Source organism: Bos indicus x Bos taurus, chromosome 13 (assembly GCF_003369695.1).
Source record: "Bos indicus x Bos taurus breed Angus x Brahman F1 hybrid chromosome 13, Bos_hybrid_MaternalHap_v2.0, whole genome shotgun sequence".
Taxonomy (NCBI): Eukaryota; Metazoa; Chordata; class Mammalia; order Artiodactyla; family Bovidae; genus Bos; species Bos indicus x Bos taurus.
Window position 1 is genome coordinate 65,031,483 of NC_040088.1, and position 19,936 is coordinate 65,051,418.

At 39.3% G+C, this 19,936-nt stretch overlaps 1 protein-coding gene across 5 annotated transcripts in view; it reads right to left on the minus strand.

Annotated features, from left to right (window-relative positions):
• CUL2 (cullin 2) overlaps positions 1-19,936 on the minus strand; it is a 71,770-nt gene that overhangs the window by 31,532 nt on the left and 20,302 nt on the right. For all 5 annotated transcript variants that reach the window (XM_027560043.1, XM_027560038.1, XM_027560041.1 and 2 more), the window contains 4 exons: positions 15,663-15,765; positions 12,749-12,843; positions 6,631-6,736; positions 5,850-5,932 (listed from right to left, as the gene is read on the minus strand). In XM_027560043.1, coding sequence (XP_027415844.1) covers positions 5,850-5,932; positions 6,631-6,736; positions 12,749-12,843; positions 15,663-15,765 — 387 coding nt within the window. The remainder of the gene's footprint in view (positions 1-5,849; positions 5,933-6,630; positions 6,737-12,748; positions 12,844-15,662; positions 15,766-19,936) is intronic.

The window sequence follows — 19,936 nt, forward strand, 5'->3', positions numbered from 1 at the left end:
AGCAATGACTAAGCTGGTTATGTGAATAAGCTCTGGATTTATCTAAGAACAGTGATCCCAAGAGATGAGCTCTGAGAAAAGAATATAAAGAATTTTTATTATGTGGTTCATTATTTGATCGTGACAGAACTAAGTGGAAAATGCCTACAACAACCATAATGAAATCATTCGGCTGGGAGCTTATAGGAATTGTTTATTGTAGTTCTTAAGACCCGGATTTTGGAGTCAGACTGCCTAAGTTCAAGTTCTGGTTGCATTAATATGTCACCCTGTGCAGGTGCTTAACCTTAGTACTCAGAGATTTTTCCTTCTGTAAAGTGGGGATAACAAATGCACCTACTCTCAGAGGATATGGTAAAGATTAAGCATAATCCAAGAAAGTATATAGCACAGTGCCTAGTAAATGAGTGAAGCATCATTAAGCTAGCATTTTAAGTACTGACTGAGCAAAATGGAAGCAGGAGAAGAAAGCTAAGAGACCAAAAAAAAAAAGAAAAAAAAAATGCACTGAGTGTGATTTTAAAACCAAGGCATTTAGAGGGCAGACTAGGTTTGTGATGGTCATAAAAAGTTAGTCTGAGGGACTTCCCTGGTGTAACAGTGGTTAAGAGTCTGCCTGCCAATGCAGGGGACACAGGTGTAATTCCTGGTTTGGGAAGATCCCTTTTGCCCAAGGTGGCAACTAAGCCTGTGCATCAGTCACAACTACTGAGCCTGTGCTCTAGAGCCTGTGCTCCGCAACAAGAGAAGCCACCGCAGTGAGAAGCCCATGCACCCCAACTAGAGAGTAGCCCCCGCTTGCCACAACTGGAGAAAGCCCTCATGCAGCAACGAAGACCCAGTGCAGCAAAAAAAAAAGGCTGAAACTCTCATTAAGTCCTGATTCTGCTATGTGACAATGGGCAAATTAATCTCTTGGTGAAACCTTCATTTGCCTCCTGAGATTAAGATGAGAAGATTAAATTAAATGCAGTCTCCTGCCTCAATCCAAACCTGAGAAGTGATAGGAAGGATACTTTTTAATATTCCATTGTTGGCAGTAGGCCTTGGACCTGTAGAAATTGAAAATAAGATGGAACGAAGACGAGATAGCACAGAAAAACAAAAATGCACAAGAGAAAGGACGGCTACAAGAAGGGGGTGGAAGACGTGAAGGAGGATGGGCGAGGAGTGGCATTACTGAAAGCGGGCTGGCACAAAACCAGTGAGCTCACTGGCAGACTAGCTGCTCAGTGCATCTCTGCAGGAGCAGTGAGCGTAGTTCCAGGAGGAAGTAAACTGTCTGTACCCAGACTCTGGTATCCACTCGAGGGCACCTCCGGTGATACTGGGAAATCACGGACTAGCAAGATTTGGTAGCATCAAGACTTGATGAGTGGTAGAGAAATGGGTTTCCATACTCTGCCTTTGGAAGAACAGTTACTTTACAGAGGGCAAAATTCTAAATGCATATACTCTATGGCTCTAAAAAGCTGCACATGTGCGTAACAGAACTCAGAGTTGTACTAATGGAAAGACTGGAAACAACCTAATATACATCAGTAGGAGAAGAGTTTAATAAAATGAGGTAGAACCATACTTGATATAGAGTTTAGGAAGAAGGAGGAAGGTAAGATCTCTTATGTACAAACACAGAAAAATTATCAAGATAGATAAATCAGTATGTCATAAACGATTTTTAAAAGTTAGAAAAAAATGAAAAAATTATACACTTGAAAAAACAAAAAATATTCTGTATCGTATTTATTTCTGTACACAGATATAAAAATTCATAGGAAAATGTTTGAAAAGACAGTTAACCAAATGATAAACAGGGATTACCTCCATGGAGAGGAAAAGATCTGGAGCATTCAATGTTTTTCAAGAATGCATTTACATATCACTTGTGTATTTTGAACTAAGTTTTTCACTGAGTAGCTGGTGCCAGGTCTGAGGAAGAAAATGTACAAGATAAGCCTGGAACATCCTGACACGAGATAGCAAGAAAGTTATCAAGGATGACAATGGTCATAGCAAAAAGATTCTGGCACCAACTAACCAAAGAGAGGCTATTCAAACTTTAATAAAATCGAGACAATAGAAACACATCAAATATATTTAAGTCTTTACATTTCATCATGATATATTGGGTGGAAAAAGCTAACTGGCCATTTTCTGAAGATGACAGCAAACCAATTCATTATCCTGACAAATGGGTAAAGAAAAGGAAAAAAAGCAGTTATTTCATCTTTCGTATATGATAACCAAATAATAGACAAGGGTAAGTATATTTCAATAAAATTTTTCAAGTTAAAAAATGAAAATCAAACAACAGGATTAAAGTGGCACTATTTTACAAATCTCAATAAACTAAAAGATGCCAGCATTTAGCATCAGTGGCTGCTTAAATTTAAAAAAAGAGTAAAAATCATACATTATGAAAGAACAAAATATCTTGGTTTGCCAGGGAGAACTGACCTGAGTCTGAGTAGGCCACTTAACTGCCAATTTACAGGAAACACAGAGGACAAAGGAACACATATAAGTGGGCCTCATACACTCAACTAGAGAAATCTAGACAGTGCGAAAGTGTAAAGATCAAACGGCCAGGATTCCTGAACAAATGTATTACAAGTGGGAAAAAAAATGAAGGATGGAGGAGAAATCTGTTGATTAAAATGTTTTTTAGGATGAACAAGACTAAACTATAGCATCTAGGAATGCACACACGGGTGAAAAAACCATGAAGAAACAGGAAAGTGACTGCGCAGAAGTCAGGACAGTTGTGTCTCTGGGAGAAAGGCAGGGGCTGGGACACACAGGGTTTCAGGGGAGGCTGGCATGGCTCCAGTTCTTAACCTGGGTGGCAGTTAGAAGCGCATTTGCCTTTCAATAATTCATTCAGCTATACATTTGTGTTGTATGGTCTCCTCTGTCTATATTTAATTTTACACGAAGAAGGTTAAATGATACACACACACACACAACAAAATCCCCCAAAATCCAAGGAAACTGTTATAATAATATTAACATGTGACAGAACATGGAAAAAGAGCACAAGATAGATAAAGGTACTACGTAACAGTAAAAAACATGAAGAGAATAATCCTCGTATTTATACAACTAACAACAGAGGCCCAGAATTCATAAAGCAAAAAGAGCCACTGCAAGGATGAAAATCAATAAATCTAAAATGAGCTGGGAAATTTAAACCTCTCTTAGAAACTGACATATGAAAGAATTAAGCCTATTACATTAAATTTTATGAGACCCTAATGGCTTACATGGTAAAGAATCTGCCTGTAACGCAGGAGACCTGGGTTCAATCCCTGGGTCAGGAAGATCCCCTGGAGAAAGTAATGACAACACACTCCAGAATTCTTGCCTAGAGAATTCCATAGACAGAGGAGTCTGACTGGCTATAGTCCATGGAGTTGCAAAGAGTCAGAGACAACTGAGCAACTAACACACACATTAAATTTTATTTTTATCCACGATTATATTTTTTCTTCAATGAAATCTATATTTTTCCTCAATGAAATCTTAACAGTTTAGAAATAGAATAAAAAGCCTATGAACATGTCAGAGAAAATACAAATCAGTCACAGCAGCCTATGTTATAAATTGCTCCTAATTCACAGGTGAACAAAGAATTTTATTTAAAGTTTTTATTTTTGCTCAAAGACTATCTGACACTAGAAAGCTAACACAGAGCTACTGGGAAAAAGGAAAGCAATTTTGAATTCATTTAACATTAAAGAGTTTGTGTTTTCAGTAGTATCCTTAAGTATCTAAACAATTCCTTTTACTTGCATTAAAAAACTGATCTGCTTTCTTCTCTCCAGTTTCACATTCTTACACTGTAACATTTAGATCCATGAAATTACAGCATTTTATTTATTAAAATTATCAATGTTAGGCTGTTACTACATTGAAAGTCCCAGCTGGCATTCTACTATTTTACTATAAAAGACAAGTTATTGTATGAATAGAATTACTTCTATCTTTCCTTAGTAAAGCAGACACTATGAAAATATGATGCACCATCTATGACTCCATCACTTGTTTCTTTCTTCCTTATATAGAAGGAGCAACTTTACTTTTGGATTATCAATTAAATTTTGTGTGTACACATTTAATGATACCACAAAAAACAAAAATTAAACTAAGAATTGTTTCACTGACTCTCTTAAGCAAACAAAAAAATTCTGCAATCTACATTCTGCTTTTGAAAAAATCCTCCATTAGCCTGACAGATAACTTTACCTCAAGGCCGAGATGGCCCTCAACTTTCTGAAATCTTCAAAGAAGATTAACACATTATAAATGGTAAATCATACCAGAATCCTAGGGTGGCGAGGATTAAATGGGATTAGCATATAAAACTTCAATCGCTGCTTGGTACACAGTTTCCATATTTTATTATTATTACTAAGCCTTAGTACCCCTCACTAGAAAATGTAAGATAATACCTACTTAATAAAGCAGACATAAAAAAATAAATGAGATATTAGTAAAGCATGTCAAATAATACTGTAAAGGAAACTGACTGTAACAACAAAACTAAAATGAGTTGGCCTAATGTCTCTGACCATGGTCTCCATGTCTTTTCCAGAATTAGTATCCTACAGTTGTTACTGTTTTTCTTACATAGTGATGCTTTCCTTAATTTTTCATTAAATTCACTTTTAACAAGCTAACAATCACACTTAAAAATTTACGAGGTTGGATCAAAATTGTTACAAAAGAGACACTCATTAAAAGTGCATTTAGAAAATTTATAATATTTCCATTATACTTGTAAAATAGCTGAATTTCAAGAATAAAGTTGGTATTTTTAGCAAAGGAAATTATATTAGAGCCTAAAACCCTTGTTGAGAGTGCCCTTTCAGTCATTCATAGTTCAGCAGAGAAAAGAGGAAGGAAGAAGACAGTTCCACCCTACCTCTCCACTGCCTCTTTCTCTCTCATCCTCTTTGGAAACAGCGGAATTATTAAAGTGTGAGTGACCATTTTTAAAAACCAAGTTATTAATTCCTACCACATACTTCCTATTTGGTATTAACATTAACTATTAAAATAGTGTCTTATCCTTTTTGGTGAACTTTTTTTTTATAACCCCTTATTTCCTATTAGGAGCCCCACAGTAAGAAAAATGCTTTCCTTTTTTCCCTCACATAAAAAAACTCCCTATTTGGGTCTTCTTAAAGAAAGCAGTTTCAGAGGGAGTGGCCAATATCATGTGGCAATTCACTGGTCTAGGGAATTCCCTTCACAGCAGTTCCAGTCACCTAGGGTCTAGTAAGAATCTTCTAGGCCACACCTGAGCCAAGGACGCCCCGCTCTGGACTCCACAGGAAAACTTACACTGTGCCACAATCTATTCACACAGCAGCTTGGACAAGCCATCCTCTCTGGGCCACAAGCACAATCAACCATTCTAGAGCCTTTTTCTCATAAATTTGCCTCATGAGTTAACTGGTTATAACGGTAACCAACTAACTGGAAGCATCTCGTTTCCTGAGCAGGTTATCGTCATCAGGGTTTCAACTGAGAATATGTTCAAAGAACTCAGCAGCACTGCCTACAGGATCCAAGAGGTTTCGGGACTACAGAAGAAGTCACTTCCTTCGGGGACTTACTTATTTACTAAGCATATGTCATAGTAAAATCTTGTGGTTTTGCCCCCCGCCAAAACCAAAAGATTATAAAACCACTTTAAAATACTGGCTTTATTAAAATGGAAAAAGAGGGTCATTACAGTAAAATGGGGCCTATGTGCAGTGGACAGCCAGGCCAGTGTTCACTATTTTAAACCATTTCAATCAGCAAATCAGAACCAACTTAAGAAGATCGATGTCAACACTCACTTTTTGATTTCTCGGAGCAACATTCGGATAAGGATGGCCTGAAGTGGTTCAACCATCAATTTCCTCCACATGTCCAATGCTAGCTGCCAGGAAAAATGAAAATCATTAAGGCTGAATTACTCAGTATTTGACTCACTGAATTACTCAGTGAATTAAAGTGTTTGCTTTAAACATTTGTAAAAGTAAATACCCATCAGAAGAAGTATTTATAACTTTATTTCAAAACTCAAATAAAAACTGAATATACATAAGGAAAATAAATGGCTTAATTTAAAATGACACTGGCTCACATGTCGGACATTCTGAATAAGGAACAGAATTAAGGTTTTATCATTAACTGGAAATCTTACAGAAATAAATGATTTTTATAAAACCTTAGTTAAAATAAGTTTGCTGCATCCACAGATTTCTATTTCATCTCTTCTGGGTTCTCTTTGAAGTCCATGTCCTTCACATTTTTTTTAAATTGTAAACTATAAGAGTCTCAACATTTTCTAAATATATTTTATGAGCTTCTTCATACAGTAAAACTATTAACCTTCTGTCATTCATCCACCATTAATTTAATTATTAAAATAATACTTTTCCCACATCTTTTCTGTTCTTCTCATCTATGTGAAAGTCTTAGTAAATCATAACAGTATTTATTTAACATTTATGATGTTTTAAATCTTGACAATTTTAAGACAGTTAACTCAGCGTTCTTAGGAAGACAGTGGATCACGTTACTTCGGTATATAAAAACAGGTTTATGTTTGCCAGTCTTTAAAGAATGTCCTACCTCTCCTATTTCCATCAGTGGTTCATTCATATCTACACCACCATAACCATACTGAAGGTCAGCTTCTGTCAGTTTATTCTTTTTAATAAACTGTGTGTTGAGATACCTGAAAAACAAATGTACTATCAAGATGCTATGTCAAAATCAGTAGGAAAAGAAATAACTTGGAATTTTAGAACAATAACTTTAGAGTTATAATCAACTACAGAATAGTTCAGTAATACACCCCAAAGAAATTAGAAATATAATTTTTAAAAAAGATAAAAATTATCAGCCAAACTCTCTTTGCAAGGCCCTAAAAGACAAAAAATAAGACCTCTAGGGTAGGGGAAAAAAAAATCCTATTACCACAGTCCCACTTAAAAAAACTCAAGGGTTTTGCTCCCAAAATTTCTAATACTCTTAGACCTGCTATCCAAGGGTCAGACCCTCTACAAGTTAATTTGCTCATTCTCAGATTCTCCTTAAATAAGCTGAGTTCACTTTGCAAAGAATTAAACAGAAAATGCTTAAAAAGATCAAATTCAAGTAAGTTCTCTAATTTATATTTTATCACCATTAAATATGTAACTTTTCATTTTTGAACCAAAAACAAAATCACAATCACTAGGTAAGAAAATGGAGTAGACTGTTACAGACAGGTAGAAGGAAAAATGGACAGAATTAAGACCACCGTGTCAACCAGAGGGAAACAGCTTTATAAAAAAAGACTGACTGTGATGAACTCTTAGAATCTCTGAGATGACAGAGTTCTAAGATTAAAGGAAATGTGTGCAAAGGGTGCGCAATACTCAAGTACCATTTGCCACCATCCCAGATTTCACAAGGCCCTTCGTGCTCACCTCCTAAAACTATTCGTTGGACAGGTTCTGCCAAGGTGAAAACGGCTATTGACGATACAAGTATTTAGGCAACAACCACGAAATCTCTGTATTAAAACACACACGTTTGCTGCATCGAAATCAAAGGTCTACTCAGTGTTCACAGACAACTGAAACTGAAAGCAAAGACAACAAAAATCTCAACGGCGTAACTCCTCTGCCAATTCTAGGAAACGATGGGAAATAATAAAGCACAAGGCCACAATCGTTTACACACATTCCCTCCCACGCTCACTCACTTCAAGCTCTGGCCTCCAGGGCTTACACTGTGGAGCTTCATTCAACATTTTAGTCTCTTCTGTCCACTGCTTACAAACTCATTTCCTTCCAAGTACCAATGAACCTTCCCTTCCATTCTCACTATAACCCCTGTAATTTCCTGCTGGGTTTCCAACCATGCTTCCAGCTGAGCAAAGGGGAACTCCAGGAGAGAGAGAGGAAGCCTCAGCTCAAGAGAAAACGCCTGCTTCACCTGAAACCAGACTCTCTGGGGCAGGGAGGCACCTCTGGCCTAGGTCACTCTGGTCTTGGCTCACACACCTCTCAGGCCTGACCTGACCCCCAAGCCAAACCAGCCTTCACTCCCCACCCTCCTGTGAAGTTAGTGTCTGATACACAACTGTTTTCTTTTCTTCACAGTACTTGCCACCATGTGAAATAACCCTGTTCTTTCTTTGTCTACACATACTCTCTAGAATGTGAGGGCTGCCAGACAGTATCCAGAACAGTGGCAGGCAGACAGGCAGTCCTTGAAAAATACTTCTTCGAATTAACAAAATGAATAAACGGGTAACTTTCCAGCAAGCATGGATGGCAAAAGCTAACAGTAGAACACAAGTGTGGAAAAGCAGCCTGGAGCCAGATCATAAAAGCCATGAATGTCAGGAAATAAAAACAGTCACTAATATTTATGGAGTGCCTATTACGCGTCAGAGACAGCCCTAAGCATTGCTGCTGGCTGAATAATAGGAGGCAGGTATTTGTGGTACCATTAGGATCCCCATTTTATGTGTAAGAAAACTGCAGCTTAGAGAGTTTAAAGAATTCGGCAGAGGTCCATCCACTACTAAGTGGCAGAGCTGACTCAGAAAATTCACAAGGGCTCCCTCTCTCATTCAGCGAGTACTGACCAAATGCATACTACGCGCCAGGTACAACAAGGCAATGGGGACAGAAAAAAGGAAAACAAAAATGTAGTTTCTGCCCGGTGAGCTTACCCATCTGGCAGGACATAACAACAGGAAGAAATGTAACATTTCTGAGCAGGGGGAACTTAACTGTCATACCTGCACCATTACATGTGCCTTTCTGAAAGAGCCTCTGCTCCAAACCACTCTTTTTCCGGTCAGCATACCATGGCCATCAGCAATCCTACCTAGAATTGAGCGAGCACCACTCACCTCACGCTCCATTTTATCTCCTTTTCATCAGCTGGTCCTCCTGTTCTAAACTATTCATCACCTCCTCCCATTGTTTTCTTTTTTCACTTTCAATACATTTGTTGACTCTTCGTTTGGATCAAGCGCATCAACATTCTCATGACTGGTCTCTGTTTCCCATTTCTGGCATCTCTCATTCATCTGAAAACTATTTTCAGGATACCAACTTCCTATCCAGAAGCCTACAGCAGCCCCCTTATTCCTATATTAAATGTAAACTTCTTAGCACTGCTGACTTGGGAGAGAAGCTGCTAGATCTGCAGAAGTCTGGATTCACTGATCCCTTCCCAAGGTCTGTGTGTATATTTCAGAGCCAGTACCCTGTGTCAGGGGAGCTTCATACGCTGTGTTATTTCAGAAGACCAGTCACTAGTCTCTTTCCCTCATGGGATAAATTTTAAACTAACTTTTATTATCTAGATCCTTCTCATTCCAGATATTCTACTCTTGACAGCTTAAGCTTGATAAAGAAGCTTTTAAAATAATTTATAGATATAACTGAAAACAGTAGGGTAGTTGTTCATTTTGATTCAGACATGATTCTTAATTTCTAAGTCACTGTAGCGTTTTACAGTAGAATTTATTAACCACACATTTGTTTTTAAACGAACATACATATACTATGAGATCGTAAAATAGCTTCCAATAAATTCTTTAAATAGTCTTTACTCTTTTGCACAGGTAATACCTTCACTGCTCAGGTGCAACTTGTGCAGTAGTACACATTTTTATAATTCATCCTGGCTCAAAGTGGTTAATTATTATCCTTTGCTTTTCTGGAGTACTAGCAGTAACCCAACAGCATTAACTAACAAGAACTAAGAGCCTAAAGGTAAATTTGAAGCCTCTAAGAAATCAGGCATTTCAACCTATCTTAAGAGAATTGCATTACGAGAACTGTTCTCATGCTAATACCTGCTAGATTTCAGGAGTTGTTAGGTCTCAAGCTAACTGCTCCAGTCCATGAGGTCGCAAAGAGTCGGACACAACTTAGGACTAAACAAGTAACCTTGTGTCCCAGCAGTTCCATCAAGGGCCAGCAGGGCCTAAACAGGTATGGAGTAGCAGGAAAAGTGGGACAGGAACATTATTATTTTCCTTTAAGATCAGAATCCTTAAGTCACCTATGCTAAGGCACATCCATCTTATAAATCAACCAGAGTAAAGAAGAGGCTAGAAATTACTTCAAAGTAACATTGAAAAATAATTTTGAAACAAAACTGATTTTTTTTCCTTTACATTTCTTTATACAGATTTCCTTATAGACTGAGATTGCTAACAAAATAGCCTGGATAACCTACTATCCAACAAGTATCAAACACTTTTCATCTAATTACTGCCAAATGTACCTTCGTGAGATCTCATGACTCAGTCTACCGGTATAATTAAGCAATGATGATTATCACATGAAGCCAACCACATGGAGGTCAAACAAAACACTCCAAGTGAATCCTGTGAGCCATTGACTCTAAGCCTTTGCTACAGACAGTGGAAAGGTACTAAATGATCAAATTTGCACTTAAGAAATTTACTAAATTAGAAATCAAAAGCTGGGAAACTGGTTACATTATCATTAACATACAGGTGAGAAATGATAAAAAGGTCGAACTACCATACTATAATAGCAATGCAAAGGAAATAATAAATTCAAGAGACATTTGGAGGATTTGACCAAGAGCCGTCAGGCAGAGAAGATAACCTCAGGTGAAGGATAAGCGACTTCTGGCACATACATCTGGGTGTCTATTACTACCATTAACTGAGATAAGCATTACTGGAGGCAGTGTATGCATAAAAGATAACACGTTTATCATAAACATAAAAGATAACATGCATAAAAGATAAACATGTGCAGCAGTACTATGTACCCACAGAACACCTTAGAGGTACAGGCTGTCAGCTAAGAATACTCCTCTGAAGCTGAGGCTACCTGAAATAAACGTCTATTTTGGTGGTAATCGATATACAGGTTATAGTTAAAACCAGGAGTAACTGAGATCATCCTAGAAAGAATAAGGAGTGTGGCTAAGGAATGAGAATAGAACCTACATGACGACAGTCTCTATCTAGAATGAGACTAGGCAGAATAAAGCCGTTGATCAGGCTGATCTTGGTTTAAATTCTCCCCTTGTCATTTTTCCAGCTCAGGGACTCTGAGCAAAGACATTTAACCTCTATGACCCACAGTTTTCCTCCACTGTAAAAAATCACCTCATATGATTTTATCATACGCACATATATATATGTGTGCATCATATATATTATAAAACTTAATAAAAGTTCTTTAATAGTACTAATTTCAACAGCACCAAACTGATTTTGGTCAAGAGAGATGCAGAAGAACCAAGAGAATGCTGTCTCAGAAAACTAAGAAAGAACAGAAAAATAACTTGGATCTTTGCTGAAGCATCTCAGCTACTGAGGGGTCCCACTGCCCACACACGGGTGAAGTGCTTTCTTTTGTCATCTGTACATAAGCAGCCCCAGCTTCTCAGCAGGTGAAAAGGCACTCATGCACCCTCACTCTGATCCTTAAACCTCCCTCTGTTCTCCCTCATAGTTCAGCTAAGGGATTCTCAAAGTTCTATTTATGACTAGGTAAGTTTGGTGGATGAGGTCGGGAAAAAAATCAAATGGTCAGGATGTTTAATGGATGGCAGACACCATTTTATAAAAGCCAAAGCCACAGTAAGCCATGCCTTTGTTAGCCATTGCTGGTTTCTGGTTTGGTTTTATTACATTTTACTCTTCTAAGAAGAAACAGAGCTACTGGCTATTTAGAATTAAGCTCCAGTTTCTAACATAAGCAACCTACATCTAGTAAAGTCCAACGGTAATATAAAAACAAAAGGAACCAAAAAACCCATAAAGCAAAGAAGGACAAACACGAGGAGGTGACCATACTTTGGCCCCGGTTTGGCTTCCTGCAAAGCACCATGTAAATGTGCAAGTCAGCTCGGCTTCTCAGTTTCTCCTCAGTAAGAAACTGAGGCAGCGGTTCATCTGTGGCCCAAGCCACAACACAGAAGGGGCTGCAGTTCTCACTGCAGCCATCACAGGCCTCTGGGGCCAGCATCATTCCTTTATTTATCCACGATCCTTCAATAAATGCAATTCTGCCTGTGTACCCCAGTACCTATTTCCAGTGTTGGTGTGAATGAGTCAGAGAGCACCAGGCCAGAGGGCCGTGGAAACATGCAGGAGGGGGCAGTTAAGGCAGGAGATCTAAGCAGGAGACTGAGGCAAGAAGTTCAGGGCAGGGAATGGGGATTAGTCACTCAGGGAAAGGAAGAAAGGCAATCCAGACAGACGGACAGAATGGCGTGAGGAATGGCAGGACGAGATGAGGCTGGGTACCTCCATGAGACACAAAATACTGAATCCTGGAGTCAAAGAGGAACACGCTGGAGGAGGGTGCTGGCTTAGACCCACTACACGTTTCATCCAAGCTCAAGTTTCACTTTAGATCTGTCAAGATTTAATGCGTGCTACCCAGTCCCAGACAACTGAAGAAACAGAGCTATGCCATCAAATACAGCTTCAGTTTTCACAGACTAAGTGTCCACACATGGCCTGGCTCCCAAATATCCACATGACCCGCACTACAGACCTTTCCCCTTAGCAGAGAAAAGCCCATACATCATGAAATGCTTCAGTTCTGTGCATTTTAATAGGTCATAAAAGCAAAAACTCCTTCAACTACCAAACACCGGCGTCTGTGATGAGGGGAGTGAGAGTGAAGCGCACTTACCTGTACAGGCAGCGTCTGTGAGGGGAGTGAGAGTGCAGTGCACTTACCTGTACAGGCAGTCCATATAGTCTGCACCCTTGCTGTACTCCTCCCAATACCTATGGTACATAACAAGCACTTGCTCTTCAGACTCCAGAACTCTCTAAAGAAAAAAACGCTTTTTACTCACAAAGCAGTGGTCATTTTCATTTGTAAGCGATGAAATGTATCAAAAACTAATGTTCTTACATAAGTGACATAATTTGAGCATTGTATATCATATTTACAGATTACATTCTAATTTAACTACCTTCTAGCCAGGACATGGAAGCAACCTAGATGTCCATCAACAGATGAATGGATAAGAAAGCTGTGGTACATATACACAATGGAGTATTACTCAGCCATTAAAAAGAATACATTTGAATCAGTTCTAATGAGGTGGATGAAACTGGAGCCGATTATACAGAATGAAGTAAGCCAGAAGGAAAAACACCAATACAGTATACTAACGCATATATATGGAATTTAGAAAGATGGTAATGATAACCCTGTATGCGAGACAGCAAAAGAGACCCAGATGTATAGAACAGTGTTTGGACTCTGTGGGAGAGGGAGAGGGTGGAATGATTTGGGGGAATGGCATTGAAACATGTATAATAGCATATAAGAAATGGATCACCAGTCCAGGTTCGATACAGGGTGCTTGGGGCTGGTGCACTGGGATGACCTGGAGGGATGGTACGGGGAGGGAAGTGGGAGGGGGGTTCAGGATGGGGAACACATGTACGCCCGTGGTGGATTCATGTTGATGTGTGGCAGAACCAATACAATATTGTAAAGTAATTAGTCTCCGATTAAAATAAATAAATTTAAATTAAAAATAAAAAAAAATAATTTAACTACCTTCAGTAACAATGAAAGAGCTAGGAAAAAAAAACATGAATCTTAGAGATGAAAATGAAATATCCACATTACAGAGTAAATGCTTCATTTCCTAAGATAAAAAAAACAAAATGTAATGGTTTGATGCTGTTCCTTGGGCTAGAATACTAGGTCAGATTAAAACAGAATGTAATTCTATTGCCATGTATCTCTCTTTTTCCCCATGTCCATCAATTTTGATCAGACTGCTAGTTGTACGTCATCACCTCACATTATTCACTTTTCTGAATAAGACTATGAAAATTGACCATTCTCCAAATAAGGTATTGTATATTTACTTAATAAAATAAAAATAAAAGCCTACTATTTTTTGAAAAATGAAAATCAGGTTGAAATCTGAGGCCTGAACTTTTTAATTGAAATTCAGTATAACAACAAAAATTCACTGGCTAGGACGGACATTCCCAAAGTCACCCCTTCTTGTACCTCAACTATCCTTCCATCAACTGTCCGTGTGACCTTGGGCAAGTCCTGACCTCAATGCTCATCTAGTAACTCTGATGAAATGCTATGCTTTTAAACTTGGGATTTAAACAATTAAAGCTCACAATGATAGGAACAGCCGACAAACAGTACTTTTTTTGCCTACCATGTGGTAGATAAATTAAATATCCCAACCACTATTAATAATGCCACACTTCCCAGGTGGCATAGTGCGGTACAGAATCCACCTGCCAATGCAGGAGACACAGGTTCAATTCCTGGGTCAGGAAGACTCCCTAAGATTAGGAAAGGGCAACCAACTCCAGTATGCTTGTCTGGGAAATTCCATGGACAGCCTGGCAGGCTATGGTCCATGGCATCACACAGACAGACACGACTGAGAGACTGACATGGCACAGTGTTAACAATGCTAGGGAAATAGGGCCCCCTTAGGAACTTCTGCGGCTGGTGGGATAAAATATAAATCCAGAAACAATTTCTTACTACAGTCATTCCTGAGTATCAGCAGGGACTGTTTGTAGGATGCCCCATGGATACCAAAACCCACAGAGGCTCAACTCCCCTCCAGTCAGGCCTCCACATCCACCAGTATGGAAGACATAGACATGGAAGACCAACCGCGTTAAGTCAAAAAAATAAAAATTGTTCATGACTTAAGACCTAGTCATTCTAAGTCTAGGGACTTACCCTATTTAGAAATAATAATAAACAGATAAAACAGGCTTTGAAAAATTAGCTTTTCTTCAAAGGTTAGAAGGGAAATATCACAGGATCAATTGTGCTCTACTTATTACTCTTTGAAAAAGGCCTCATCCTAGTCATGTGCAGGGTTAGACAACTACACAGTTTATGTTACTTTATCTCTATTTTATAGATAAAAGAACTTAAAGTTCAATCCAGGTTAAGTGAGGTAGGTTAAGTGAGTTGCCCAGAGTCACAGGGCTAATAAAAGGTGGTCAAAAGTTTCTAGCTCAAACAATAAATGATCTCATCCAGTTCCTGATAAGATCACTAATCCTAAATAAGTTAGAAATGCTGCCATTAGCCAAATACTGCAAATTTGTCAATGCGTATACACAGCTCATCAAGTCTGTAATGTTTCCTTCACGTGCATGGCACACTGACCGAAATAACTGGTCACGGGGAGTTCCTGTCGTACTTTCTCATTTACCATTCTCCTTTTTAATCCTAGGATTTTCAAGACCTTACATAGGATTTTAAGAGGCAGCTAAAAGGTTGATTACAGAGATTCACCAAGAGGTGGGGAAGAGACAGTAAAAACAAAAAAACCTGGTTCTACAAACACCATCCGAAGAACATGTGAGGACTTGATTTCAAGTTGAACAAATCTTGATTTGAAACTCTCCTCACTTACTAGTAGCATGACCTTGAGTAACTAAACTGATTTCCCTTGGAGAACCTAACCACACAGTGCTGGACTCATAGCTCTTAAATACATTTTAGAAAAATGCTATTTAGGAAACAAAACAAATAACCTTAATTTGATACAAGTTCTGCACTGGAAAACAGTGAACTAGTCAAATAACTATCTAGCCACAAATACACTTACATCATGTATACAGCAGTCCTTACCTTGTGCAAATGCCGTACATGATTTTCCAAAAAAATCTTAGTTTCTGTATAAAGTCTTTCTCCAAGGGGTTCAGGATAGGCCACACATAAAGCATAGATATCTCTAGTTAAATTGTTAAGGTTTTCATATTCACATTACTTTAAAACAAATGAGATTTAACTCAAGTTTGAACTCAAGTTAAAAAATGGAAAACCTTTATTTCACTCTTATAGTACACACAGAATGAAGGACACTGACCCAACATGTGACAGGACAGGACCACATAAGGTAAGTCACACACCCTACAAATGCTTTGTAAAAAATTAAGTGCTAACATATGGTGCTGCACAATCTTCAGAGGAGAGTGGTGGGCTTTTTTTTTCAGTTTCAAAATATGAAAGATTTATCACTGCTAAAATTTCTACTTAATATCTGAGTATCAGAAGTCAACCTTATATTCCTGGGCAAAATAACAGGAAAAGGAGAGAAACTGGCTGTAGAACAATTAGGGACACAGGTCTTTATTTTTCAAAATAAAATTTTAAAACTGAGATTTCAAGTTTGCTGTTTGCGCAGACTTTTTTTTATTTCAGGGGAGGAGCAGAAAACTCATGATCAGGTGAAGAGTAATTGGATCATCTTAGATCAAACAATAAACATTTTAGAAATATCAATAACTGAAGGGACTTTTCTAGGAAGCTAGCTATCTCAAACCCATTTCCAAACTAACAAGTAACTATATATTCTGTAGAATAAGAACACATTTAATTATTCCATTTTAACTTATGCTCATTTTCTCTTTGTCATCTTCTATGACCAATTCCTTCTCTTCTCTTTTTACTCATTATTTTAGTTAAAATAGCCTTAAAAGTACCTAAGTACTTGCCTAGCCCAACCTCATTCATGCACAAGTAACTTTTAACACTTTTTAAAGTTTTTACTAAGATTTCAATCAGAAACAGTTCATGATGTTCCACACGCACACACACAAAACTTAAAAGAGACTAGTTCAATAATAAGCTCTTCAAAGGCAAAATCCACTATCAATTATCATCTAGATACAATGGAAAATACAAGAAATCAGATGTTAGAAATCTTGCATAAAGTCTGTGCTCCATCAATGATTACCAGCACAGCGTCAGTGGGTCCCTTTACCGCTGAATACCAGTTTCCACATCTATTATATCTGCCCCACCGGTCTGATAGGCATGTTTGGGGCACCAAATAACACTAAAAATGTAAAAGATCTCTGCAAACTATGAAGTCTTCTAGAAAAGTTACCATCATTTTCTGTATCTGTAGTGACTAGAACACAGATAGCCTATCGAATGTTTCTTACTGACAGCTGCAACAGTAATGAATTCAAAGAACTTCACTGTTCCTGCACCAACATTTGGTTTAATATTAACAACTGGGTTAGGCACTGACAAGAAGTTGAATCACTCTTATGAAATCCCAGCCTTTCTAGAGAACACACACCTTGTTCAGTGAGGCAGCCATCCTTCAGCCCCAGGGCACTGCTGGAGGGGGCAGTGAGCAGGAGACGACAGGAACCTTCACCCACGTAATACCTTCACGTCTCATCTTCCCTTTAGACGAAAAGAGTCTCTGGTTCCTGCAGGGTCTACTCTGTCCATAAAGCCTCCTATAGGGCCCTTCAACCCAGAGACCAGGCCTCAACCCCACTCCCTTCCTTCATGTGGAATATCCCTGTGGTAGAAGGTGAAGGCAGGTCAGCAGTCTGCCAGGGCTGCCCCCAGGCCCTCCCAGCCACGGTGCCTGGCAAACACTGGGCAGAGCTGGTGAGACAGCCACCCACCCCTCTCTCCAGCTACCAGTGGCTGAGGGTTCCTAGAGACCGCTTTAACCTCCCAAATACTAAGAAGCTAAAGTACTGGAATGCTGTGGGTTTTTTCCAGAGTATATATCCTGGGTGCTGGAGGTCACACTGCGTTTTTACCTATATAATGATATTATTAATGCTATAATATACATATAATATACATGTCTGCCCTCTTAACACAGGAGGCAGCATGTCAGTCTCAATCTGAAGGTCCTGAGTTTGAACCTCAGAAAGGGCAGATCACTCTTTTAGGGCTTCCCTGATAGCTCAGTTGGTAAAGAATCCACCTGCAACGCAGGAGACCCCAGTTCGATTCCTGGGTTGGAAAGATCTGCTGGAGAAGGGATAGGCTACCCATTCCAGTATTCTTGGGCTTCCCTTGTGGCTCAGCTGGTAAAGACTCCATTTCCAATGTGGGAGACCTAGGTTCAATCCCTGGGTTGGGAAGATCCCCTGGAGAAGGGAAAGGTTACCCACTTCAGTATTCTGGCCTGGAGAATTCCATGGACTGTACAGATCAAGGGGTTGCAAAGGGTCGGACATGACTGAGCAACTTTCACTTTCATATACATACATTATATTCAGTTCAGTTCAGTCACTCAGTTGTGTCCGACTTTGCAATCCCATGGACTGCAGCACTCCAGGCCTCCCCGTCCATCACCAACTCCCAGAGCTTACTCAAATTCGTGTCCATCGAGTCAGTGATGCCATGCAACCACCTAATCCTCTGTTGTCCCCTTCTCCTCCGGCCTTCAATCTTTCCCAGCATCAGGGTCTTTTCCAATGAGTCAGTTCTTCACATCAGGTGGCCCAAGTACTGGAGTTTCAGGCTTCAGCATCAGTCCTTCCAATGAACGCTGTTAAGTCGCTTCAGTCATGTCTGACTCTGTGCGACCCCATAGACGGCAGCCCACCAGGCTCCCCCATCCCTGGGATTCTCCAGGCAAGAACACTGGAGTGGGTTGCCATTTCCTTCTCCAATGCATGAAAGTGGAAAGTGAAAGTGAAGTCGCTCAGGCATGTCTGACTCTTTGAGACCCCATGGACTGCAGCCTACCAGGCTCCTCCGTCCATGGGATTTTCCAGGCAAGAGTACTGGAGTGGGGTGCCACTGCCTTCTCCGTTCCAATGAATAGTTAGGACTGATTTCCCTTAGGATTGACTGGTTTGATCCAGTCCAAGGGACTCTCAAGAGTCTTCTCCAACACCACAGTTCAACGTATCAAATCTTCAGCTCCCAGCTTTCTTTATAGTTCAACTCTCACATCCATACATGACCACTGGAAAAACCATAGCTTTGACTAGACAGACCTTTGTCAGCAAAGTAATGTCTCCACTTTTTAATATGCCATCTAGGTTGATCATAGCTTTTCTTCCAAGGAGCAAGTATATTTTAATTTCATGGCTGCAGTCACCATCTGCAGTGATTTTGGAGCCCAAAAAAATAAAGTCTGACACTGTTTCCATTGTTTCCCCATCTATTTGCCATGAAGTGACAGGACCAGATGTCATGATCTTAGTTTTTTGAATGCTGAGTTTTAAGTTGACTTTTTCACTCTCTTCTTTCCCTTTCATCAAGAGCCTCTTTAGTTCTTTCTCAGTCTCTGCCATATGCGTGGTGTCATCTGCATATCTGAGGTTATTGATATTTCTCCAAGAAATCTTGATTCCAGTTTGTGCTTCATCCAGTCCAGCATTTCTCAAGATGTACTCTGCATATAAGTAAAATAAGCAGAGTGACAATATACAGCCTTGACATACTCCTTTCCCAATTTGGAACCAGTCTGTTGTTCCATGTCCAGTTCTAACTGTTGCTCCTGACCTGCATACAGGTTTCTCAAGAGGCAGGTCAGGTGGTCTGGTATTCCCATTTCTAAGAATTTTCCAAAGTTTGTTGTCATCCATACAGTCAAAGGCTTTTGCATAGTCAATAAAGCAGAAATAGATGTTTTTCTGGGACTCTCTTGCTTTTTCGATGATCCAGCAAATGTTGGCAATTTGATCTCTGGTTCCTGTGCCTTTTCTAAAACCAGCTTGAACATCTGGAAGTTCACAGTTCACATACTGTTGAAGCCTGGCTTGGAGAGTTTTGAGCATTACGCATGTGAGATGAGTGCAATTGTGCAGTAGTTTGAGCATTCTTTGGGATTGCTTTTCTTTGGGATTGGAATGAAAACTGACCTTTTCCAGTCCTGTGGCCACTGCTGAGTTTTTCAAATTTGCTGGCATACTGAGTGTAGCACTTTCACAGCATCATCTTTTAGGATTTGAAATAGCTCAACTGGAATTCCATCACCTCCACTAGCCTTTGGTCATAGTGATGCATCCTAAGGCCCACTTGACTTCACATTCCAGGATGTCTGGTTCTAGGTGAGTGATCACACCATCATGGTTATCTGGGCCATGAAGATCTTTTTTGTACAGTTCTTTTGTGTATTCTTGCCACCTCTT